At 40.5% G+C, this 26,567-nt stretch overlaps 1 protein-coding gene and 1 pseudogene across 2 annotated transcripts in view; both read left to right on the top strand.

Moving 5' to 3' along the window:
* Positions 1 to 26,567, top strand: part of NPSR1 (neuropeptide S receptor 1) — a 138,394-nt gene that overhangs the window by 95,049 nt on the left and 16,778 nt on the right. The window contains exons 4-6 of one of the 2 annotated variants that reach the window (XM_008686483.1): positions 8,823 to 8,916; positions 14,525 to 14,726; positions 25,892 to 25,968. In XM_008686483.1, the coding sequence (XP_008684705.1) occupies positions 8,823 to 8,916; positions 14,525 to 14,726; positions 25,892 to 25,968 (373 nt within the window). The remainder of the gene's footprint in view (positions 1 to 8,822; positions 8,917 to 14,524; positions 14,727 to 25,891; positions 25,969 to 26,567) is intronic. The other variant, XM_008686484.1, reaches the window with a different exon arrangement.
* LOC121105998 lies at positions 23,266 to 23,366 on the top strand (annotated as a pseudogene).

Below are 26,567 nucleotides of genomic sequence, written 5' to 3'. Positions count from 1 at the left end.
CTTTTTCCCTCCTCAAACTAACACAACATGGGCTACTGTTCTTTTTGAAAAATGGGGACGCCTGGGTGGCTCAGTCGTTAAGTGTCTGCCTTCGGCTCAGGGCGTGATCCCAGCGTTCTGGAATCGAGCCCCGCATCAGGCTCCTCTGCTGGGAGCCTGCTTCTTCCTCTCCCGCTCCCCCTGCTTGTGTTCCCTCTCTCTCGCTGGCTGTCTCTCTCTCAAATAAATAAATAAAAATCTTAAAAAAAAAAAAAAAAGAAAAACGTTGACAGGTTGTTAGAAAAATAGGTATTATCTCTGGTTGTTTTAACTTGTATTTCTTATATTACCACCTAAATTAGACTTTATAAAATATTTTCTGGCATTTGAATTTCTTCTTCTTTAAATTGCCTATTATTCTTTTTCAATTTTTTTTATAACTGGGATACTTCTTTTTTTCTCAGTTATTGATAATATCTATTTTTAGATTAAAGACATTTACACTTTGCCTGTTGAATATGCTTCAATGTAAAAATTATTAATGAAAATATATGTACATATATACATAAAATATATGGTGTAAAATATTACATATGTGCCATATACATATATTGTATTATTAATACATTGTATATGTATGTAATATGGACTAAGGCACATCAGCTAATTATAGAAAGAATGAACTGTTTCATAACTGGTGTTAGGATTGATGTGCTCTTTTTCTGAGCTCTTAAAATTATTTTCCATTAATATATTTCTATTCTTATGCCCATACTCCAGTCTAAATTATTATAGCTTTATAGATGCACAATGCTTTTTTGGAAAATCTTATCCTACAAGATTCCATTTGTTAGTAGAGTTTGTAACATCTATATTCATGCATCTATATTCATCTATGATTTTCATTTGTTCTATCATTTTCAGACCTTGGAAATGGAGTTACTCCATCTTCAGAAAATGGATAGAGAATAGTTACAGTTAAAACTCTTTTGTGCCCTGAACATAGTCTTGAAAGTTTAGTAGATATGAAAGAACCCTGCTTACTATCTGGAACTGGTATTTTCTCAGGGGTAATTTTTTAAAACTTATTTTAATTTCTTATCAAAAATTTTTGCTTCCTTTTAGATAAATGCTATCAATTGCATATTCTAGCAATTGCTGAGAAATAAATTATGTCAGTACTTAGTGTTAGAACCAGGGATACAGGTGAACCAAATAGCTATCAGTTAAAGTAAACTAAATTATCAATCAAATTGACCTAATTGGCATTTATACAATACTTCATCCAACAAAGCAGAATACTTATTCTTATCAAACTCATGGGAAACATTCACCAAGAGAAATTACATACTGGACCATAAAACATACCGTAACAATGTAACAGAGTGGCAACAGCACAAAGTGTGCTCTCAAACCAAACTAGATTTAAACTAAAAATGTATAACAGAAAGATAGCTGGCCAATCTCAATGTTTTTAGAGATTAAACAACACGCTTCTAAGTAATATGTAGGTCAAAGAAAAAATGAAAATATAATTTATCATAATTTGTAGGACAGTAAAAACAGTGCTTTTGAAGAAACGTATAGCATTTAAATTCTCATATTAGAAAAGGAAAAAAGATCTAAAATTAATAATCTAAACTTCCACCTTAGGAAACTAGGGAAAGCAGACCAACATACACCTAAAATAAGCAGAAGGTCTTAAATGATAAAAATTAGAACAAATTACTAAAATGAAAACAGTAATTCAATAGTGAAGATCAATGAAACTATAAACTGGTTCTTCAAAGAGATAATAAAACTGATAAAATTCTTGCCAGGCTAAACAAGAAAAGAAGAGGGATGACACAAATTGCTGATATCAAAAATGAAAGAGGGGCCATTACTACTAATCCCATGGATATTAAAAGGGTAATAAAGGAACATTATGAACTATATGCCCACCAGTTTGATAACGTACTTGAAATGGACCAAATCCTTGAAAGACACAAGCTGCCAAATCTCACACAAGGAAAAACAGATGATCTGAATAGGCCTATATCTATGAAACAGATTGAATTAATAATTCATAATCTTCTAAGAAAGAAAGCACCAGACCCAGATGGTTTTACTGGTGAATTCTACCAATCATTTAAGGAAGAAATTATACTAATACGTTTTTGGTGTTTTTTTTTTTTAGGATTTTATTTATTTATGAGAGAGAGAGTGCGTGCATGAGCAGGGGGTGGGGGGAGACAGAGGAGCAAAGGGAGAGAGGGAAGCAGACTCCCTGCTGGTGTGGGGCTCAATCCTAGGACCCCAGGATCATGACCTGAGCCAAAGGCAGACACGTAACCTACTGAGCCTACCCCAGGTGCCCCTACTAATAAGTTTCTAATTTTTCTGAAACATAGAAACAAAGGGAACATCTCTTAACTCATTCTGTGAGTCCAACGTTATCTTAACACCAAAACTAGACAAAGGCATTACAGGAAAGGAAAACTATAGACCAGTGTCTCTCATGAACATAAATGCAAAAATTATCAACAAATAGTAGTAAATTGAACCAAAGTACTTATAAAAATAATTACATGCCATGACCAAGTGGAATTCATTCCAGGTAAGCAAGACTGGTTCAACATTCAAAAATCAATTAAAGTAATCCATTAAATCAAAAAGGTAAAGAAGAAAATGTAGATAATCATTTCAATAGATACAGAAAAAACGTTTGATAAAATCCAATATCCATTTATGTTAAAAAGTCTCAGTAAACTTTTCATAGAGGGAAAGTTCCTCAACTTGGTAAAGAACATCTATAAAAAGCTACTGCTAACCTCATACTTAATGGTGAGAGACTGAATGCTTCTCTCCTAAGACTGGGAAACAAGGCAAGGATGTTCCCTCTCACTACTCCTATTCAGTATCATACTGGAAGTTCCGACTAACTCAACAGGGCAAAAAAGGAAATAAAACGTATACAGAATGAGAAAGATGAAATATCTTTGTTCACAGATGACAACAAGCTTATCTGTGTAGATGATCTGAAAGAATAAACAAAAAACCAAACCAAAACAAAACGCAGAAAATCTGTGGGCTTATTAAGTGAAAATAAAAATAATGAGGTTGAAGAATACAATCGTGCTTTTATATTCTAGCAATGAACAATTTGAATTTAAAATTAAGAACGCAATAGCCATTTATGTTAGGACCAAAGATATGAAAGACTTAGGTATAAACCTGACAAAATATGTGCAAGATCGGTATGGAGAAAACTTTGGTGAAAGAAATGAAAGAATATCTAAGGAAATAGATAGATATTTTATGTTCACAGATAAGAAGATGCACTATTGTTAAGATGTCGATTATGCTCAAAGCAACCTATAAATTCCACGCAATCCCAATCAAAATCCCACCAAGTTATTTTATAGATATAGACAAACTCTAAAGTTTATGTGGACAGGCAAAAGACACAGAATAGCCAATACAATACTGAAGAAGAACACGGTTGGAAGAGAGATACTGATTTCCAGACTTACTATAAAGCTACAGCTACATCAAGTCAGCATGGTATTGGCAAAAGAATCAACAAATAGATCAGTGGAACAGAATAGAGACCCCAGAAACAAATGCACATTAAAAGTCAACTGATCTTTGACAAAGGAGCAAAGATAATTCAATGGAGAAAAGATAGCCTCTCCAAGAAAGACTGCTGGAGTCACTGGTATCCACATAAAATAATTATAATAATAATAATAATAATGATCTGACTAAAGACCTTACACCTTTCACAAAACTAACTCAGTATGGATCATAGACTTGAATGAAATACGCAAGGCTATAAAACTTCTAGAAGGTAACATAGGACAGAGTCGGGGACTTTGGGTTTCTCAATGACTCTTTAGCTACAACACCAAAACCACAATCCATGAAGGGAAAAAAATGAAAAGTTGGATTTTATGAAAATTTAAAACTTCTCTGCATAAGACACTGTTCAGAGACAGAAAAGACAAGGCACAGAATGGGAAAAAATGTTTGCAAAATACATACTTGATAAAAGATTTTTATCCAAAATAGACAAGGAGCTCTTAAAACTCAACCCACCTAATAATGAGCAGAGGATCTGAATGGACACTTTGCCAAAGAAGATAGAAAGATAACGAACAACATATGAAAAGAAGCTCCCCGTTTTATGGCATTCGGGAATTGCAAACTAAAACAATGACATAGCACTAACATACCTATTAGAATGAGTACAATCCAAAAAGCAGATGCTGTTTGTAGGAGCACAAAATGGTACAGCCATTTTGGAAGATATTTTGGCAGTTTCTTATAAAATTAAACATACTCTTATCATGCGATAGGACAATTGTACTCCTAGGTATATATAACCAATTGAGTTGACAACTTACATTCACACAAAAACTTGCACAAGAATGTTTATAGTCATTTTATTCAGAATTGTCAAAAATTAGAAGCAGGATGTTCCTTAAAAGCTCAATGGATAAAACAAACAAACGAACAAACGTTGGTATTTCCATGTCAGGGAATATTATTCAGCAATAAAACAACATAAGCTGTGTAGCCAGGAGAAGCCACAGAGGAATCTTACACGCACTTCGCTAAGTTAAGGAGGTCAATCTGAAAAGCCTACCTGAATATGATTACAAGTATATGATGTTCTGGAAAAGGGAAACGATGAAGACAGTAAAAAGATCAGTGGTTGCTAGGGATTTGGAAGGATTGAATAGGTAAAGTAGAAGATTTTTAGAATAGTGGAACTTTTCTGTATGAATGGTGGAGACATGACATTATGCATTTGTTAAAAACCCATAGAATTATACAACAAAAAGAGTAAAGCTTCGTATAAAACATTGACTTTAGTAATAATGCGTTGACATTTGTTCATCAGTTTTAACAAATGGACCACACTAAAGAAGGATGTTAAGAAGGGGAAAGTGGTGGATAGGGGAGTAGGACCCCTCTGTACTATCTGCTTTATTTTTTCTCTAAATCTAAAATTGTTCTAAGAAATGAAGTATATTAATTTTTTAAGTCTATCCAGGGATCTTCCTTTACATGGATCCAATCTGGTATTTTTCTAAATAAAATTTTTCTAAGTTTGCTGCATTCAAGTCTCACTTCTCTGCAAGATTTTCCTTAGTTTTATATTTCCTAGGTCATTTTTGTCAGAATTGAGGGGTGGGGTAGTGAGAATTCAGACATATGTCCTCAAGCTGCCATCTGTTCTCCAAATGGTATCCCATATGTTGTTGATGTGTAGAATTTTCATTGTTGACATTTATGAATTGACTATAATTGTACTTTGATTTCCTTCTTGACTCAAGTTAATTACAAGGGTGTTTAAATTTCCGAGTGGTATTTTAAAAAAAATAACATGATACTAATTTCAGCTCTTATTGCTTGTTGTTTTAAATATGCAAATTATATAAGTTGTATAATTTTTGGAATCTATTGAGGGATTTTTCTTTTTCTTGGTAGTTTAGTTTAGGACCAGTTTTGAAATGTTGCCTACATAGTTTACAATAATGTGTATTATTTTTAAAGCGTGTTTAATTTTTTCTATGTATTATTGTGTTGTATCCTTTGTAAATCTTTGAATGTTTTACTTATACATATTTTGTATTATGTTACTTGTCACATATAAGTTTATTAATATTCTATCACCATTTTGTATTATATCTTTTATCAATAAAAAGAATCCCTTTGTCTCATGTAGTGCAATTTGCTTTGCATTTAATTTACCCAGGAGAAAATGCCTTCTTTTGATTTTAGTTGTTCGGTAAGCCTTTGGCCATCACTCTATTTTTTTTTTTTTGTAAAGATTTTATTTATTTATTCAACAGAGATAGAGACAGCCAGCGAGAGAGGGAACACAAGCAGGGGGAGTGGGAGAGGAAGAAGCAGGCTCATAGCGGAGGAGCCTGATGTGGGGCTTGATCCCATAACGCCGGGATCACGCCCTGAGCCGAAGGCAGACGCTTAACCGCTGTGCCACCCAGGCGCCCCCCATCACTCTATTTTTAACCTTTAATAATCATTTGGTTCTAGAGGTTTGTTTTCAACAGAGTATGCAGTTAGATTTGGGGAAGGGTTTTGTACATAATCTTTGTTTTAGTCAAGGAGCTTAAGCCATTTATATTTATTGAGACAAATAGTGTTTGGTGTTATTTAAGTCACCACATTTTAATCTTCTTGGTTAATTTTTTTCCTATTTATGTGTGGTTTCCTTTCTATTTGGTTATTATTTGTGGTAGGCTGAAAAAATGCCTCCCCCAAATCCAAATCCTAATCCCTGAAATTCATGTGTATTACCTTAAATAGCAAAAAGAGACTTTACAGATGTAATTAAGTTAAAGATGTTGAAATGGGGAGATTATTCTGGATTATCTTAATGAGTCTAAATGTAATCATCTGCATCCTTTATAAAAGGGAGGCAGAGGGAGATTTGACAGACAGAAGAGACATTGTAACCATAGACCCGAGATGGGATTTGTGTGACCACATATCGGAAAATGATGGCTGTCACCTGAAGCTGAAAGAGGCAAGGGAAGGAATCCCCTCTAGAGCCTGCAGAGGGATGGTGGCCTTGCCAAAACCTTGATTTTGACCTCCTATAACTAATTTTGGACTTCCGGTCTCTAGAAACATAAGAGAATAAATTTATGCTGGTTTAAACGACAAAGTTGATGGTAATTGTTACGATAACCATAAGAAGCTAATAAATGATTTTTTGTCCATTTTTATCTCACTATCGTAGTTTATTTTTAATTTTTAAATTTAATATGTCTCTATCAAAGTAAAAAACAAAAGGGATGCCTAAAATGTCCAAATGGAAACATATGACATGATTTCTTTCCTTATACTCTCTCCTCTCACTCAACTCCTCAGATTTTTCCCTGGAATGTTTCCTAACTATTCACAGTTATTTGTAAATATGTTGTGGGATTTTTTTTTTGACTCAATGCTTACCACAGCTGTTATTATTCAATCCTGTCCCTCTTCTAGAGTATTTAATTTTGAAATAATGCTCAATCAGCAGAAATATTTCCTCACGGAAGATTTTTCAGGAGATTATGTGATGTTATGCTTTCTTCTTTCTTATACATCTAAGAAAATTATTCTGTGCCTTGGCACAGAAATGATATTTACAAAATTCTTGGATCATAATTTTTCTTTCAAAACTCTGAACATGTTTTTATGCTGTTTTCTGGCATTTTATTTTTGTAAAAAAGAAGCGTGACAATTTGAAATGCATTTCTTTTATGTAACCTTTAGGTTTTTTTTACCCTGCCTAAATGTTTGAAGACCCTTGAAATTAACTACTGTTTTTGACTGTGTCTCAAAATACATCTCTTTTTGTTAATGTCACCTGCTCTTCCAGGCACTCGTTTTTGTGAACTTTCTTCTTGCTCCAAATTCTGAGCTTGTGTTGGCCACCTCACTCAACACAGCCAAAGATGACTAAGATTCTTAGGACCTTCTTACCATGACGTTCCACCCCATAGAGTTCTGCCCTCGGGAGTTTTCTTTCCCATCCTCCTCGAATGGCACCTCCTGAGCTGTGTGTGTCCAGCTGTAACAATTCTGAATTCTTGGATCACACATGGAAATTCCAGTTTTTGCTAAGAAGACAGCTGTCTAATTTTTTTGGGTTAAACTTGGACATCATTCTTCTCTCCATCCATCTAACACCGTTTTAGCAAGAGGAGAACCTCTTCTTATATCCCTCTGGAGAACCTTCTATCTCTAATCTGCCCTCAGAACCCCTTCCCTATGGCACCTTCTACAGTGTTCGTGCTGGAATGCATTTGTGTGGTGTTCTAGAAATAAAAATAATTAAAAATATATATATACTTGATTATCATTTGTCTGAGTGAGGGAAAGAACAATAAGGTATAAATCCAGGCAAGAGTTATTACCAAAGTCCTGGTATTTCTCTTTCATTTTAGAAGAGATTCAGACACTCACCCTTAGACTGTGGCCTTTTATTTATGCTTCTCTGCTCTGGAATTGGCCCAAAGGTTACAAAACAGAGATATGGCTGGACTTTTGGTAGAAACGAGGCTCAACGTTACCCGAAAATTTTCCACTTTGATCACCCTTTCGAGATATTTCACTTAATAACATTTTGATTATGCTCTCCACATAAGAGATGTTAACCTCTTATATCCCAATTTCCTTCTCTGCAAACTCTCAAATAACACTGTACTTAGGATAATTACAGGGCCTGGGCAAGGTTAATAAGGGATGGGGTGGGAAGGAGGAAGAGGGGACCCAAGGACTGACCCTAATGAGCAGCTCTGCTAGAGAAGTGGAGGAGGAAGTGAGGTGTGAGACTGTCAGCGCAGATGATGATAAATGATTCTAAACAGCACACGGTCTCCCGGAAACCAGACCCCTCCCATTGTCTCTCAGCAACTCAGCCCGATAAAAGGCAAATGAACGTTTCTTTCTAATTATTCGGGAATGTCAGCTGTGGCAGGGAAAATTAGTTTAACTTTAAAAGTCAATTACAAACAAACGTACCATGCACGCACACGTCAAGAGAGACTGATCCTAAGATGTGGGGTCTCCAAGAAGCCAAGTGAATGAGTAAAGAAGGGTGAGCTTACAAGCATTCTCACTGGTCACCACTAGCAATGACAAGTCCGGTTCCAAGAACAGCAATCTGCTTCTAGACATAGGGAGTCAGTCATTTCTCTCCCTAGCCCAAACTTCCTCCCTCCCTAGGTTCAGTGCACAGGTTTCTAATAGCACCAAACACTCTCCTATGATATGCATCCCTCACTTCCGTGAACTCACGCGCCGTGAACTCACACGCCTCCTCTTGTTTCCGTCTTCAGGTCGTGCTGCTCTACGCTTCTACCTACGTGCTTGTGTCGCTCAGCATAGACAGATACCACGCCATCGTCTACCCCATGAAGTTCCTGCAAGGAGGTAAGCTGGCTCAACCGAGTGCTAGCCTGTAAGAAATCCTCCTTGGGTGAGGATGGGATTGTTTTCACTAATATTATCCTCTTAATAATGGTTTTCTTCTTCCCACTCTCTTCTCTACTTTCTTTCTACTTCATGGGTCTGATTGTCCGAAAAGATGTAGAAAGAGAAGCAGGATGCCTGGTAAAATGTGGTTGGTTCCCCTGGATGGTCAAGAGCTACTAGGGAAGGGAGTTTGCTGGGCCTGCTTTGTGGCCGGTTACCTTGACCCTAATGCCTCTGGTTTTTTCCTTTAGAGCAGTGTTGACACATACACCTCTCTCAAGAAGTGAATACTCCCACTTCAACTTGCTCATTTTCCAGAAACAAGCATGTTGCCTTCCTTACTTCCAAACCATGGAGATAATTGGAAAGATGTTTTCAATTGACACTGATAGTGGAAACAAGTAAAATTCTCCTTGATCCAGTGATAGTGAGGAGTCCCTGGAAGAAGGAGGCAGATGGGTCTGAGGAAAGGTTGAAACCACGCAGCTCACAATACCCACAGACAACACTTCACACATGGGTGAAGTATAAAGAGTGCTTCCTAACTAGATGGCGTAAAGGCCCAGAGCAAGAAGGACTCAAGGAAACCAGCAAGGTGATTTCTGGAGCACAAGGAGGAGGGTTCATCACTGCATATTTCCTTTTCGTTTGTCCTCTCCCTTCTCAGAGGGACAGCAGGGATACAGGTCTCTTCCTCCTAGCAGTGGGGGTGCTGGATTTGAAGAGACAGGGTGGGGTCCTAGGAAGCAATGACTTATTGGAGAGAGGGTGGGTACCTACTCACAAGACTGATTGTCCATTACTCTGCCCATGGTCAGAGCCCACTTTCTTCCACGACCCCTGAAAGCAAGTAAGAACCCAATGTTTAGTGACCGGTACCACATTCTCTCAAGCAGCCTGTGAAAACTTATAAGATGAAGAACTAATATGAAATCCTGACTACAAAGATGAGGTGCAATCATATATCATAGAAAACGGACAGAAACCAAACTGTGGAAAATAGATAATACTTCAGAACACCATTCTGCGGCGTTTACACCTCAGAAAACAAAATTAACAGAATGAGCAGAACTTTAGAGTAAGTAGAATTAATATCATCAGATGCTGGGGTGCCTGGGGGGCACAGCGGTTAAGCATCTGCCTTCGGCTCAGGGCGTGATCCCGGCGTTATGGGATCGAGCCCCACATCAGGCTCCTCCGCTATGAGCCTGCTTCTTCCTCTCCCACTCCGCCTGCTTGTGTTCCCTCTCTCGCTGGCTGTCTCTATCTGTGTTAAATAAATAAATAAAATCTTTAAAAAAACATCATCAGATGCTATTGAATATATCAGAGAATATCGGCACAGATCCTTTGGATAGCAAGTTAATAACATCTAATTAAAACATAAAATGTGCAGCCCTTTGACCCTGAAATTCTACTTCTCGGTATCCTCTCTGGACAAACACCCACACGCATACATGTACGCACGTCTTGTTTATCGTAGCATTGCTTAGAATAGCGGGAACTCCCCCAACAGAGGAAGGTAGATGTTTCAGTAGCTTAGAGTTAGTGACTGCATACCAGACACCACTCGCGATTATAAGTTCTCTAAGCATGTTAAGTACTTCAATTCTTACAACGTCTCTGTGAGGTAGGTCCTATTATTATCTGAATCTTCTAGTTTGGACAATTACAGTTCAGAGAGTTCAAGTAACTTGCCCAAGATCACACAGCTAGTAGGTGCAGGGCAAGATTTGAACCCAAGACGGTCTGGGCGTCACTCAGGTATCTTTGATTACCGCGTATCCTGCCTCTCAATGAGGAGGTGGGATAGTCATGGACAGTTAAAAAAAAAAAAAAAGTAATAAACAGTTGCTTGCAAGGACACACAGCAACTAGTCCTCACTCCTGGGAATGGGACTTGGACTAGCCGTGGTGATCGCAGGGACTTACATACAAGGAAGTATACTGATGTGTGCAATTAAAATTAGTGTAAAAATAGAATTTACACCTGTTTGTAGGCTTTTTCTAGGGTTGTTTTTGTTTGTTTTGGTGTGTGTGTGTGTGTGAAGTGTGTGACCAGCACCAAGCTTTCTGGGCACTTCCATTGCCCCAGTGATTACGATGAAGAAGGAAGCAGGGGGTGGGATGAAGGGAAACAGAAGAGACATTTTATGATCTACACAAAAGTGTGATATACTTATTCATTCATTTATGTATTTATGCCCAGCAGACCCCAAGAAGGATTGAGTGGGGGCATACAAAAAATGCATACGCCAGAGTATTTCAAGGTGCAGAAATCTGAGTGAAAGGAAGTGAAGTATAAGCAAACCTGTGAGGGGGGTCCCAAGACATTTCCCGGAGGTGGAGGCTTAGGGAATCCGTAGCCAAAAGGCAAACGTGGTCAGTTACCCATCTCACCATATTCATTTGGTAAAAAAATAAAATAAAATAAAATAAAATAAAATAAAATAAAATAAAATGAAATAAAATCAACTCTTTAGCTCATGGCAAATATGACTAGTTCTAGGAGGCACTGAAATATTATGAACTGTGTCCTAAATTACAGAAAAGGCAGCAATGGATATTACAGTGTTCTTTTAAAGAGGTAAAGCAATTTCTTTCCTCACTACAAAATTAATAGAGGTTCGGTGGAGGGCACTTGGAAAATAATCATCTCCAATAGCTTTGGGGAAAGATGAAAACTTGGAAGTAGACGTTAGCCATTTTCCCTTCTTCTCTGCCCAATCCCACCGAAGTCACGGAGGAAACACAGAAATAAAGGAGCCGTGCAGCTGGGTGGCAGCCAAGGAAAGAAGCCGTCCAAGTACCAGGACTTCACGGAATTCCCAGCACACAGAGAGCAGATGAAACACGGATGCCACACTCCCCCCAGGAGTTTTGGGGTGACGGGTGGAGAACCAAGCAGGCAGAAGCCACAGGAAGTCACTGGAGGCTGAGCAGACCCAAGGCGATGGAGACCAAACCAACGGAAGGAGAGGCCACATCTTACTGCTTGTTTCCCGCTTTTTACTGAAGTGGTAGTTTCCTCAGCCAGCAACTCCAGAGAAGTTGACATTTTAAGGCTCTTTTGGATAAATAAATATGAGAATAGTGAGGAAAACATCTATTCATAATGAAGAGAAACAGGTAGTGCCAGAGAGTAAAGCACAATTTAAAACTTTGATAATTTAAGCAGTAGGAGAGCAAAACCAGAATAATGTACATAAAGGACATGGACCACCAAGTCAGTTAGAAAAGAAGGAATTAGTCAGTGTAGGGTGTTAGTATAGTTGTCTCGTCACTTAAAAAAATATCAGACTGCCCTCTGTCACAGCGAATTACAAAGTCAATGCCAGTTGGATCGATAACGTAAAAATTTTAAACTCGAAAGGGTATGGGTATGGGTAAAAGTTTTTGTTTTTGTGAGGAAAAGATCTTTCTGGGAATAACAGCAAAAGCAGAAACAATAAGGGAAATAAATGTAGTTTAAACTACATCAAAACTTTTAAACTCTTTATACAAATAATAAACATTGTACGCATCCTTAAGCAAAATGACAAATAGAAAATACTTGTATACAACAGGCAAAGGGATAATATCCTTCTTCTAAAGAACTCTGGCAAAGAAAAAAAGAACACACCAATTGAAAAAGCGGGCAAAGAACATGAACAAATTATTAAGAAACAAAGAAAAATGAATGGATGAAATGTTCTTTTTGACCACTAACTGAGGAACTGCAAGATTAGACATTTGGATATGAAATCTTACCAACGAGATAACAAGAGGAAGAGGAAGAATCCTCTCAGTGTTGGGAGAGTATAAAGAAATAGGCATGTCTGCACACTTCCGGTGGGAGCCATAGGTTGTAGACACTTCTGGAAGAAATTTAATATTTGCCAAAATTGGTTTCTTAGAGTTTATCCTAAGGCAATAGCACTGTAAAGAGATACACATAAATTATTTGTAATAAAATAATTGGAAACAATTTAAATAACAATAGGCTATGGATAAAATTGGAGTTTCATGTAACCATGGAAAAAAATTTTTTTTATCAGTGGTTTTCAAATTACACTTCACACACTGGCCCTGGAGGACTCATTTTGTAGACCTGCTCCAGGACAAGTCTGGAAGCTTCTGGCTGTCACCTGGCCTCAACCTGAGCTACCCAGGCATCCTGCACCGGGCTCAAGGTAGAATTATATTTGGTGAAAGGCTTTTACTGCCTGAAAAAGTCTGAATGCCGCTTGTATAGACGCAGACATGAAAAGATGTCATACAATTTTTTGACAAAGACTTTCTTGACATAAGAAGATAGTCGTAAAAAAATTTTTTCAGGGAAAAAAAATCAGGTCAAAAACCAGCATGTATATTATGTTCTCGTTTTTGTATGTGTAACCTACGTATTACATATGAATGCATTATCAAAATTTGGGCTGGCTATTTCTGGGTGGTGCCACCATGGACATTTTTTCTTTCTTTTTGCTTATATTTCTCTGCTAGCATTTCTGTAACTATCATGTGTAACTTTCATTATTTAAAACAAAAGAGGTCTATGTGATGCATGAAAGACCTAAGACAGAAGTACAGGATTAGACAAGAGCAAATGGAACGGGAAGTCCGCCTTTCTACGGGTGGGAGACACAGGCGACTTTGGAGATAACAGGAGACGACCCACCTAATACTCAAACCTGGCTGCCCAGGCGCCTGAGACTGGGGATTTCCCGGGGCAGCCCAGCACCAGTGTGAGAAAAGTAATTCTAAGCCTCTGCCGTGGGTGCACTTTGGGGACACATTGTCAGTACCTTGGTAGAATTAATTCTAATGCACAGTTTCCTGTTGTTTTAATCTGATTTTTTCCATGCCCATCCCTTTCAAAAGTGAATGATTGTTAACCCATCAAGTGGAGTCTAATTGGGGCCCAGGAGTTGCAGATCACCCTCAAAGGTCCAGGACCTACAGAAGGGGACAAAATTTGAATTTTAACCAGTGAAAGAAGGAGCCCATGCAGGAGCAGTTGGGAATGCTGCCAGGATGTGGAGAAACCCAGCAGCCATCACATCCCTGTGGTCAAGAGAGGAAACCTTCGCTTGCTCTCTTAATGCCAGGCTGCTCTGTGTTTGTTTCTGCCCCCAAACTCCTACTGCTCCTTTTCCACTCAAAACTTTCCTCTATTCCTTCAGGAACCAACTCCCTTATATCTTCAACCACCTCACGGTAGGTCCCCTCCACCCCCTGCCTCCTGCGATCCCTGGTTCTCCTCTAACATCTCTGAAGAGGATGCTTCTTAGCCTTCCTTCTGAGAACTACAAGGCGGTATAGTATTTTCCTACTTCCTGGACCACTTCCAACCCGTTTCTCCTCCACTGTTGCCTGTGCACTGAACTGTTCCTTCGACGCTCATGCTATCAAACTAGATTACCTTCTACAATGTTCCCTCGCTGTCTGACCACACAGCCATGCCCCTCGCCCACTGAAGATGTGGACACCATTCACAGTCTCTCTCTCACCCTTCATACTATCCCCATCTTGAGTGACTTTGATGTCTATATGGACAAACCATCCAATTTCTCTTTCCTTTGAGCAGAAAAGCAAGCCAAGGTCCTCATCGTGATTGCCTGGAGCCTCTCTTTCCTGTTCTCCATTCCTACCCTGATCATATTTGGGAAAAGGAAACTCTCTAATGGCGAAGTGCAATGCTGGGCACTATGGCCTGACGACTCCTACTGGACCCCATACATGACCATCGTGGCCTTCCTGGTGTACTTCATCCCCCTGGCAATCATCAGGTAAGAGGCCAGCAGGCCAGACCCACACAGAAGCTTTCCCGGTTCACCAACTCCTGCTCTCCTCCCCTAGGGTCCTTGTTCTAGTGTCCTTTAGGGAAGTGGACAGACCACAAGATTTCATCTAAAGCTACTATGTGTTAAGTCCAACTTCTCCAAAGTAGAGTAAGGAGTAGGGAACTAATATTTTCTGAGTATGTATTATGGAGCAGACATTGTGCTAAGTAGCTAACAATGATCCCATTAACCACGTTACAACTCTATGAAATAACTATTGTTGTCTCCACTTTGTGTATGGTAAAACTCAGGTTCAGAGAGGTTAAGTAACCTGCCCAACATCACACAGGATTTAAACACAGGTTTTTCTGAGTTCATACCCTATTCTTTCTCCTATTGCATGTGGTCTTTCAAATACAAGACATAGTACCAGTTTCAAGGATCTTATATTATAATTGAAACAATAGGCAAACTTGAAGCAAAACTGAGCGAAAAAGTCAATACACACAGCAAATATGCTAGAAAGTGCATGCAGTGAGGTCAGGTAATGGCAAGGAACACTTCTTGGAAGCGACCCTTGAAGGAGGGAAGAATTCAGATAGGAGAAGGGAAAGGTGGGAAGGTAGCAGGTTTCCTGGTGACTGGGGGTCCTCGTAAGTGTGGCAACAGGGAAAGGACGGGCAGGTTGTGTCAGTGGGAGAGGGAAGAAGTTGGCAATAAGCTCCTTCTGGTGGAGTGAGGCTCGATTATAAAGGGCCTTAACTACCAAACCATAGGATGCTCCCTTTGTCCCACAGCCAGTGGTGGTCGCAGATGGTCTTTCAGCAGAGAAGACCACAACTGCCTCAAAAGGCAGGTTCTGGCTTGTCATGGCAGCAGGACCACCTCTGACAGTGTGACAGTGCGACAGTGCGGCTGTGCATGGGCAGATGGGGTGGCGGATGGAGGGAGATACTGGCGTGTGGAGTGTTTGCACGGCCGGGCTGATCTGCACCTTCGGAGTGTCCTCGAGCCGGCCATCGTGTGTCCCATAATTTGTCCTGGATGATGGAAGATCAGTCTTTGGTTTCAGATAGTATAAATAACACTGATAAAATTTTTTTTATTTTTTTGTGCTTAAATTTATTCATGAGTCTCTGATTATTCCTTCAGAACTCATTCTACTGGAATTGCTAGATCAAAGATGATGCTCATTTTAAAACTTGTGATGCATATTCATAAACTGCCCTGCAGAATAGGTGTCTTCCTGCCAACAGCAAAAAAGAGCACTGAGTTTTCTTCCCCTGACCCAATGGAAGGTCGTATCATTTCTTTATGAAATCTTTGCCAAATACAGAGGTTTCAAAAAAGTATCATTTCATTGTTTTCATATGCATTTCTTTGATTAAGTGTTAAGTGTACTGGATACGTTTCAAGGTTTTTTTTCCTGACATTATGGGGCTCCTGTGTTCTTGCTCTTTGTTCATCTTTGGTCTTATAAAATACCAGAGCTGGAAAAATGTTATCCATCACATAGGCCAGCCCCGGAAGTTTTCACAAAAGTAGGCTTAGGGCTAAAAGGAGCAAAATGACTTGCTCTCCATCAGAGGTCGAGCTGGGCAGGAGAGGGATCCCATGGCCGGCCCAGCAGCCTTGCTGAGACTGGAGATTGTCGGTCATCTCTGCTGACTTGACAAATTGACGTGTACATTATTTCTACGTACTGCCTCCTCTCCACCAAGTTGAATCTGGAGGAATCCCGGAGGAAAGACGAAGGTTATTTAGATAAGCAGTCAAGGGTAAGTCATAGCATCGTTGGAATGGGCATGTGGAGGAGGAGGGTGGCTAGTCACAGGGGGAAGTGGCTCCTGCCGTCCATCACAGGAAACTGACGCATCGATTTCAGGGGGCAGCGTTTGTCCTTGTTCTCTCCTGATTGATTTCCCATCAGCTCATGAAATCAGCCCAAACCCCTGCTCAGGAGCGTGAATACAGTATGTCAACCCCACAGCTCTCGATGCACTCTCGATGCGTTGTCTGGGCAGAGCCGCGTTGTGGCTCTTTCCCTGTCCATAATCTTCCCCCATCAATTCAAGCTGCTCCTTCCCATCAGGACCTCTCAGACTTGCCTACAGCCCAACTCCTGTGTTCTTGTAGTGCCCTTGGAAAAAGCCAAATGTAATAGGATGATGAGAGGGATGATTTCAAGAGCGAGTTGCTCAGCCTTCATCAACGTACAGCCTCCTGAAACCCTGTCCCGTGCTCCTTACTCCCAGTTGTGGTGGGATGATGAAGATTCAGAGTGACCTCCCCCCAACCTTGAGCTTCCCTGAAGCATTTCCTATCTGCTCAGTCATGACCTTCAGTCTCCTGTGGTCAGACTCCTCTTGTGGAAGAAAGAGCTCCTCTCTGGGGAATATGGCATCCTCCACCCCTCTCAGCTCCTCCTCCCTCTTGACCCAAGATTAGTCCTAGATGGAATCTTGTGAAGAATTTGTTGTCCAGCTAGCTTCTGGGATAACTTGCTACAACTTTATATCTCTCAGAGTTAAAGTTCATTGTTTTTTTTTTCTTTCTCTCTCAACCCCATTTTGGACACTTGAGGTTGATGCTGTTGCTTATAGTTCTTTGAGGTAAAGTTAAACTCTTCATTCCAAGCTTAAGTAGACCAAAGAAACAACTCAAATTAGGTGTTCATTCACTTTATTAACCATGCCTCATACCTCATTGTTCTTCAGTCATGATACACACCTACATATATATACATATACATACATATGTACATATATATATATATATCTTACCAAATTATAGGCAAAAAATACATATATAGTTGCTTTAATTTGTATTTTTTATTACAGATGAGGTTGAAAAAATTTAAGATGTACATTATCACTTTTGTTTTTTAGATTAATTATCTATTCATATTCTTTACCCATTTCTCTCAATTTTATTTTCTCTCTTCTTTTTTTTTTAAAGATTTTCTTTATATAATAAACTTTTCCTGATTTTATATGTTGAGGAATTTCCCTAGTCTGTCATTTGCCTTTTTGTTTTGAATATGGTTTTATTTTGCTTTCCGTTCATAAGACTGGCATAAATGTGAAAAGGGGAGACAGCATGAATACCAAAAAGAAGAAAGTCAAATTCTTTAAAAAGTTAAAAGAATTGTAGGAAAACACTATGCAAAGCTCTACATAAATGCATGTGGTAATATGAATGAAGTGTATAAGGCTTTTCTGTAATACACAGACCTTTCACATTGTAATGTATTCACATTTACTCATGCTTTTCTTTATGTTGCTGCTTGCCATTTCTTTCTTAGGAAATTGCTCCTTGCACATGCTAATCTCTACTTTGATTTAACATTTTCTGTCTTATTATTTTAGTTATTGGAAAATAATTTCAGTGTTGGGAGTACATTAAAAATATCACCTTTTCAAAAAAGATTTATTTATTTGAGAGAGATAGAGAGAGCACAAGTGGGAGGGGTAGAAAGAGAGGGAGAGAAAATCCCAAGCAGACTCTGCACCCCTAAAAATGTCACTTTATTTATTTATTTGTTTATTTATTTATTTATTTATTTTTAAAGATTTTATTTATTTATTTGACAGAGAGAGGGAGAGCACAAGCAGGTGGAGTGGCAGGCAGAGAGAGAGGGAGAAGCAGGCTCCCCACTAAGCAGAGAGTCTGACATGGGGCTCGATCCCAGTACCTTGAGATCATGACCTGAGCCAGACCAAAAGTCAGATGCTTAACCGACTGAGCCACCCAGGCACCCCTAAAAATGTCACTTTAAAAAACGTATTTGATTTGGGGCACCTGGGTGGCTCAGTTGGTTAAGAGTCTGACTTTTGGTCTGGCTCAGGTCATGATCTCAGGGTACTGGGATCGAGCCCTGCAATGGCTCTGTGTTCAGTGCTGCTTGGGATTCTCTCTCCCTCTCCCTTTACCCCTCCACTCATGTTCTCTCTCTCTCTCTCTCAAATAAATAAATCTTTTTTTTAAAAGTATTTGATTAGATTTTCCAATTGCCCCAATACTATTTACTTTTAATGTTATATATGATTTTGAGATCTAAAGTTTGCTTTTTTAAATGCCAGGTCATTTGTCCCAACACCACTTACTGAATACTGAGTAATCCATCTTTTCTACGTGGTATGAAATGGCAATTCTATCATATGCATATTTTTATTCTAAATACTCTCATTGTTTCTGAACTTGTTAGTCTCTTCATTTTGTTTTTATTTTCTTTTTTCTCTATCTTGAGAGATATTCTTTATACAATAACCTTTTTCTTTTTTTATATGTTGCAAACACGTCCCTAGTTTGTCATTTGCTTCTGCATTTTGAATATGGTTTTATTTTCAGTTAATAGGAATTGCCATAATGAAGAAAGGAGAGAATGCACAAATAACTAAGTGAGTGGCTTTTCTGCCACTAATACCACATGGTTTTAATTATTATAGCTTTATATACACTTAATATCCATTAAGACAGATGTCTGGTCTTTCTCAAAGGTCCCCTGCCTATTTCAGGGCAGCTACTGAGGTTCTCCCCTTCACCCACTACTCCAGCCGTAATGACAGGGACGCCCCTCCCTCCTCTCACCCCTGTACCTTTGTGCACATCATTCCTTCTGCCTGACCACTCTCCCACACTCACCCTGCATGACGCCTTGCTTCTGGCAGCTCAGTTCACATCCTTCATGTCTCACTCCACGTACCAACTCCACACGGAGCGGCTGCTGCCAGTCCTGGGCCAGGTAGTGCCTCAGGTGTTCACCCATAGCCTCCAACCTCAGCTCGTCCCTGTCGCCATGAAGGCTTTGTGGTAGCGTCATCACCTGCTTGTGTGGCTGTAAGTCTTGAGTATAGAACTTTGTCTCTTAATTTCTGGATTCCAAATCCAGTACTTAATGCTCCCTTTGTAAATGTTGGAGTGAATGGACAACACAGGCCTGTTACAGTGCACCAATCACAGCACAGAGGGGTCATCTCACTCTGACACACACACAGCTAATATGGAAATTTCTGGCTATTTAGTGCCTAGCTCAGTTTCTGGCAGATGATAGATCCTCCGTATATGTGAAAGAGAAGAAAAAAGGGAGAAAGGAAAGAAGGGGGAGAGGAAGAAAGGCAGAGAGGGAGGGAAGGAGAGAGGAAGGAAGAGTTGTATTGTCGGGGGCAAACGCTCATGAGAGCTGTGTATCAATAAAGATCTATCTCTTCTGTCATTAATTGAATCAGGCTCCCAGGACTTGAAACCATAGTGACTGACAATAAAGGCAATACATTGTTTTTCTCGGTCAACACAACTCCTGTTATTTCAAAATTTACTTGGTATAACTGTCTAACTGTTGCTGGGTAAGTTATTAGCCCTGGTGTCATTGCTTTACTTTGGCAGTGGTGGTATTCTTGTGACTTAATTGATTTCTCATTCTTCTATCATTTTTATCTCTATGACATAAAGATAGAGGCATGAAAGGTCCATGGCTAACAATTGCAAGGGAGTAAGTGGAAAAAAGCACATTTGTCATGGAGCATCGATTTGCGTTATATGAAAACAAAAATCCATTTATTTTGCTTGGGGAATGGCAATCAGACTGTGGGAAAGTCCCATGCTAAGGTTGGTACAGCCCAGTAGAGTTCAAGGCCATGGTGAGTAAAAGGGACCCAGGGGTCTGACCGGCACTATCCCTGGACATGAGGTCCAAGGTCAAGGAGAATGACCCATCATATTCGTAAAGGAAGTGACATACCATATGGTGTTACCCAAGGGGTGGCAAGAATTATACCTTTTGAAAAGCCATTCTCACTAATTTGCAAGGTTAGGGTAGACTTTTGTGGTTGGATTTCCAAAACCTATTCCACAATAAGCTACTCATGGCAGCCGTTCCCTTCAGTATGTGAATGGTTTGGGAATGGCCACGCGCCCAATTCTAGCCAATGAGAAGGAATGTCTTCTGAAGCGCTTTTGGAAAAGATTTCCCCATTCTTAGGAAACAAGTCTAGGAGAGGACAGCTTCTCATCTTCTGGATACTGTTTCTGGATAGAGGTGTCCAGGATTGACACCTGGAACTGCTGCAGTCTGACTCAGAGAGACACCTACACTGAAAAGAAAAGAGAAAGGAATGGAAAGAATGCAGATTTCTCAAGTTCAGCTTTGACCCTTTGAAGTTGCAATTACGGGAGATAAGAAATATTCTGATTGCTTCGAACGATTTGAGTTGGGAATTTTTTGTAAGTCGCTACAAAAAGTATCCTAACTGATACCCAACTGTCCATACTTGCTGCTTCCAGACATCAGTGAATTCATCTGAACTACTAAAGTCATCAGAGCGAACTCTTCTTCTAGGACCACGAGGGAATCTCAGTTATTTCAATGGTACCAAGTGAGTTAGCAAGAGCATCCCTTTGACTTTCTCTGTCCTGGGAGCCCATTAAACATGGTGCCAATGGACTGTATATATCAGGACTTTGGCAGTTTTTTTAGTTTCTTAAGTATCAAGCTGTTTTTACATCCCCCCCAAAGTTAGTTCTGCCTTCACGTCTCCCAGAGCCCAACTACATACAAAGATACTGTTGAGTCCCTGACCCCTTGCCTCTTCCCATATATTCATTATTTCTAGAAATACCTATAGGGCACTCACCCTTTGTGAGACCCTGGACCTGGTAAGGGGGATACAGAAATGACAAGACACACATGCTGTCTGAATTTAAGAATCTTCTGTCTCACAGAGAAAGTAGCCAATTAAGGAAGGAGTTATAACACTGTGATGAGTGCTGTGATAGGGTAAGTAGAGAGCCCTAGGGGACCCACAGCAGGGGTGCTAACCTGATCTAGGAATCAAAGAAGGCATTCAGGAAATAACTAGAACCATATATAGCATATATAACCCAATACATCCCCTGGAGGAGCTTGTGCACCCTCCTTAACAAGGTTGTTAACAAGTTGGTTAACAGCCCTTGAAGTCAGAGGACCCATCCTCTAGCTGTGTGAACTCAGACAAGTCACCGAATCTCTCAAAACTGAAGTCTGACCCCCAGAACAAGTCAGGGCCCCTATTATATACTCTTGTATCACCCTACATTTTATCTTCCTAGAACCTGTGTCCTCAATTTACTATCATCTATGTCTACAAATACAATGTGAGCTCCATGAGGACTAGGACTCTGTATTTTCTGCCACAGTATCCACAATGGCTCAACAGGTGCCTGGGACAAAGTAAGTCCTCAAATACATATAATGAAATGAATTAATTAATAAGGAGAGAGACACTTTTGACTAGGGAGTATCCTTAATCCCCCTGCCAGGAGAAGAGAAAAAAGGGCCTTGTCCAGTGAAACATTGATTCCCCCTACTTGTCTTCCCTATGTTTGACCTCTAATGAGACCTTCAGAGCACAACTGGACACCATCCTCAGGCCTAAAATATGAGGCAGAGATGGAGCCTTACGTCCCCTCTGGCTCTGAAGGTCTATGGCCCCAAGATTGTAGTGGACAGCCATCAAGTCCCTAGCCTTGTACTGAGTCCTGCAGGGGTGGGGAGCTTATAGTCTGAGTGGAATGCTGTCGGTTGTGTCTCAGGGGAAGAGCAAAGGTTTTGTTCTGTTTCCTGGACACTTCCGACACATAATCCAGAAATGGAACTAAGGAACCGGGTTCAGGCATCCTCGTAAGGCAGTCTTGCAAGATCTTTCTCTGCCTTGGGCTCTCATGCTACCCCCATCATGAGCTGCCCCTATAAAGGAAAAATCGGTCTGTGTCTGAATAGTCTCCCATAAAATCAAGAACTCAGCCAGCCAGTTACAGATAAGGGATACTTTCTTCAATCTGGATGATCTTTCCGTTTTCAGACTTCTGAGAAGCTTGAAGAAAAGCTGCACTTGTTGAGAGAATGGAAATAGATTGAAGACATGGAAGAAGTTAAACCAAAAGAGTTGGAGATGCAATTCTTCTGCTCTGTTTCTGCGAATGGGCTATGTATAGGTCTGCTGATCTTTAGGACATGACAACCATAGACAAGACTCAGTGTAACCAGTGTTACACCAGCATGGAGGCCCCAAGGAAGGGGAGCTACTTATCATTGAGGAACAGGGACAGCTCAGAAAGGTTTCATAGCTAAGTGATATATGGAGAGTGGGCTTAAAAATGCATTTCAGCAAGCCATCAAAGCAGACACAGAGAGATGGAAGGCACTGGAACTCAGATTCACCCAAAGTCAACAGCATATGAAGCATGGAGTCAGGGTAAGTTTTGTCAGCCTGCTCCCGTTGACCACTGTCACTGATATGGAGAAAGATCATTGAGAGACGTTGGGGTGGAGAGAAGCAGGATGATGATGGTAAAAGTGAGGAAGGCAGAGGCAGATTGTGGAAGGCTTTGGATGCCTGGTGTAAAAGCCTGGATGTCATCTTGTAGGAAAGTGGAGACACCGGGGGGTTTTAAGCCAGAGAATGACTCTATGTCCTAGAGCCCACCTTGATGGCGCCGTGGGCATTCAAGATGGTAGCTGAGTAGAGGTATTAGAAGATCACAATAATCAGGCAAGAGGTCGTAAGGGGTCATTTCGGGAGCACACATACTGAAATTGGAATCATACAGAGATTAGTATGGCCCCTGTATGAGGATGGCATGAACATTCCTGAAGGTTTCCTGAATATTTTTAGTGGGTACAGAGCTTCAGTTGGGGAAGATGACAAACTCTGGATCTGGATGGTAGGGATGGTTATACAACAAATGTGAATGTACTTCATGCTGCCAAACCGTGCACTTAAAAATGGTTAAATTCGTAAATTTTGTTATGCTTATTTTACCACAATAAAAAGAAACCATAAAAATACTTGGAAAAAAAAAAGGTTGTAAAGATCTGGACTGATGCTGAGGAGCAGGAATGGAGAGGAAGGAACAAATCGTGGAGACATTTTGAAGGGACAGACCACAGAACTTGCTGATGAAAGAGACAAGGAAGGAGAAGCAGACAAATATAATTCAGAGATTTCTCTGATGCATGACTGCTCCACTCTGAGCAGTGGACTGATTTGGGTAATAAAGGGACACCCTACTTATCAAGAGTTGCTTTCCACTTGCCCAATGGGTCCTAAGGAGATGAAACAGAGATGACTTAGGCCCAAACCCCTAACACACAAGACCTTCCTCAATTTTCCATTGTGTATATGGCTGGTGACCAATAAATATTTGAATTATTGATTGATTTAGCACTGGGGCGGCAACTGTAATACATAATTAGTATTTCATGGTGGTTGTAACCTTTCCTTGTATTTCATTCACCTAGGGAGAAAGTTTCCCTGCTGTAACAAATGTCCAACTTAAAGTAAAGAATAGACTCACAAGTAATCTTTTCCTCATTTCTTCTCTAATGTAAACATGCAAATTCCAGAAAAATCCCTGGGCAGGTATATGCAAAGGAGTGGGCATGCTCCCAAAAGGCTCCAATTTCACCGGGAGTGCTCAGAGGGGTTCACTAAGCAAGAATGGGAAAAGCAAGAAAGAGCAGAAGGTTTTCAACACAATCATTAATTAAGTTATATTCTTAAGATCACTAAAAACAATTAGTGCTTTGTCAGCCACTGCAGACCAGAGCTCTGATTTTATTTTAACTAGTAAATCTCAGGAGGGAAGTTTGTGCCATTCTAAAGTAAAGCAACGCTTTGTCCCAAAGTTTTTAGTCGAGGTTCTTAATGTATTGGAAGCATCAAATAACGAATTAAAGAAGAGTATAAATTTTTATATTTATCAAAGGGGACAAAAGATGCAAAATTTCCTGATGACTTGAGTCACTAACACTTTGTTTTCCTGTGAGGTATGGATTATGTCATGCTACAGTCGGTGTGATGTTATGGGAAAAATGGGGAAAAGAGAGAGGGGACAGAAAATGGCATTTTTTGAGTCTCTGCTAATTTCGAAAGTGCTGTGTTTGGCATTTTCAATGTTGTCACATTTGATCCTCACCCCAAAAAAAACCTCCTAAGAGGTTTGTGTTATTAACTCCATTTTCGTGTACACAGAGGCCCAGTGCCTTAGTCTGTTCAGGCTTCTGTAACAAAATATTACAGCCTGGGTGGTTTGTAAACAACAGAACTTCAGTTCTCACAGTGCTGGAGGCTGGCCGTCCAAGAACAGGGCGCCAGCATGGTCAGAGTCTGGTGACAGCTCTCTTCTGGGCAGCAGTCTTCTCCTTATGCCCTCCCATGGTGGAGGAGGCTAGGGAGCTCTGTGGGGTGTCTTTGGTAAGAGCACTAATCCCATTCAGGAAGGCTGCACCCTCCTGACCTAATCACATCCCAGAGGTTCCACCTCCTACTACTATCACCTTGGTCATTAATATTTCAACATGTAAATTTCGGGGTGGGGACACAACCATTCAGCCTATATCAGTCAGCGTATTGCTTACCTATTGCTGGGTAACAAATTATCATGAACCCGGTGACTTAAAAAAACATACATTTACTATCTCCAGTGTCTTTGGCTCAGGAGTCTGGACATGGCTTAACTGGGCCTGGCTTACCCCTGCTTAAGCAAGGCAGCCATCAAGGTGTCTGCCAGGGCTGGGGTATCATCAGAGGCTCAACTGGGGAAGGATCTTTCCGGCTCCCGTGGGCTCTTGGCAGAATTAACTTTCTGGAGCTGTAGGACTCATGGCAGCCACAGAGAGAGACACTAGCAAGACAGGCGCTGCAATCTTACATGATCACAGGCACTTATCACCTTCAGCGCAATGCATGGATTAGAAGCAAGTCACAGTTCCCACCACACTCAAGGGGAGGGGATCTCACAAAGGCATGAACACCAGAGGCAGGAATCATGGAGCCACACTAAAGAGTGTCTAAGGTCAAGGTCATACAACCAGCAAGTAGTAGAGCTGGTTACAAATATAAATCTTTCTGATCCCAAACCCTGAGTTTAGATTCTAATCTCAGCTCTACCTCTAACCACCAAAGCTATCTTGGAGAAACCATTTCACTTCACCAGGTTTTAACCTCCTCAGTTAAAAAAGAGGTAGCTGTAATCTGCTGGGATTCTATTATCAGCAAGGATAGGGACCAGGCATGGTTTAGAGACCCCTCCCTCAGTACCTCATACTCAGGGAACTGGGAGTGGTCCTCTCTCTCTGTCCTCACAGTAGGGACCCACCAGCCATGTTAATATTACTTCTGTCCTTTCCACAGTGTCATCTATGCCATTGTGATCCGAACCATTTGGATTAAGAGCAAAGCCCACGAGACAGTGATCTCCAACTGCTCGGGTAAGTCTCTAATCAGCATTACCCCACTCTTGGGTAATTTTGCTTCTGTAGTGGTTTTTCTCTAGCAAATAGGAGCTTGGGCTTTTCCTGTATTCAACAAGGCTGCACTAATTCTGTCAGGACCCAGCCAGCAGATCAGACCCACCAAGGGCTCTCCTGGCAGGTGCTGCCTCTTCCATGTGACCTCCCTGCAGACTCGAGAAGGAAGGGGGAACTTCGGGTGCCAGGATCCAAAGGTCGCCATGGTTTCTTAGGCTTGGCAAAGAGGAACACCCTGGAGGACACTGGGTTGAAAAAAATTCTGTCCGAGGAGCACACATTCACTGAAGCACGGGCATAGACATTTCTACTTGGCTTGAATTTACAGATGGAGAAAACTGCCATCCACCCGCAGAATAATCCTTGACCCTAAGCCAGGCAAAGCATGATCAATGCTTTCCCAACACACCATCTCACCCCAGAAGGAGCCTGAGACCACCCACTGTAGCCATTCCCCAAATTCTGCGTCAGTAAACCTTAGCGCGGCAGGCGCTGGGACCTGGAGGCCCACCTGCCCCCTAGGCCAACACTGCTGCCCACCACCGGAGACCAACCCGGAA

This window comes from Ursus maritimus, unplaced genomic scaffold (genome assembly GCF_017311325.1).
Source record: "Ursus maritimus isolate PB19 unplaced genomic scaffold, ASM1731132v1 scaffold_3, whole genome shotgun sequence".
In the NCBI taxonomy this organism is placed as follows: Eukaryota; Metazoa; Chordata; class Mammalia; order Carnivora; family Ursidae; genus Ursus; species Ursus maritimus.
This window is presented reverse-complemented; position numbering and strand designations above follow the sequence as displayed.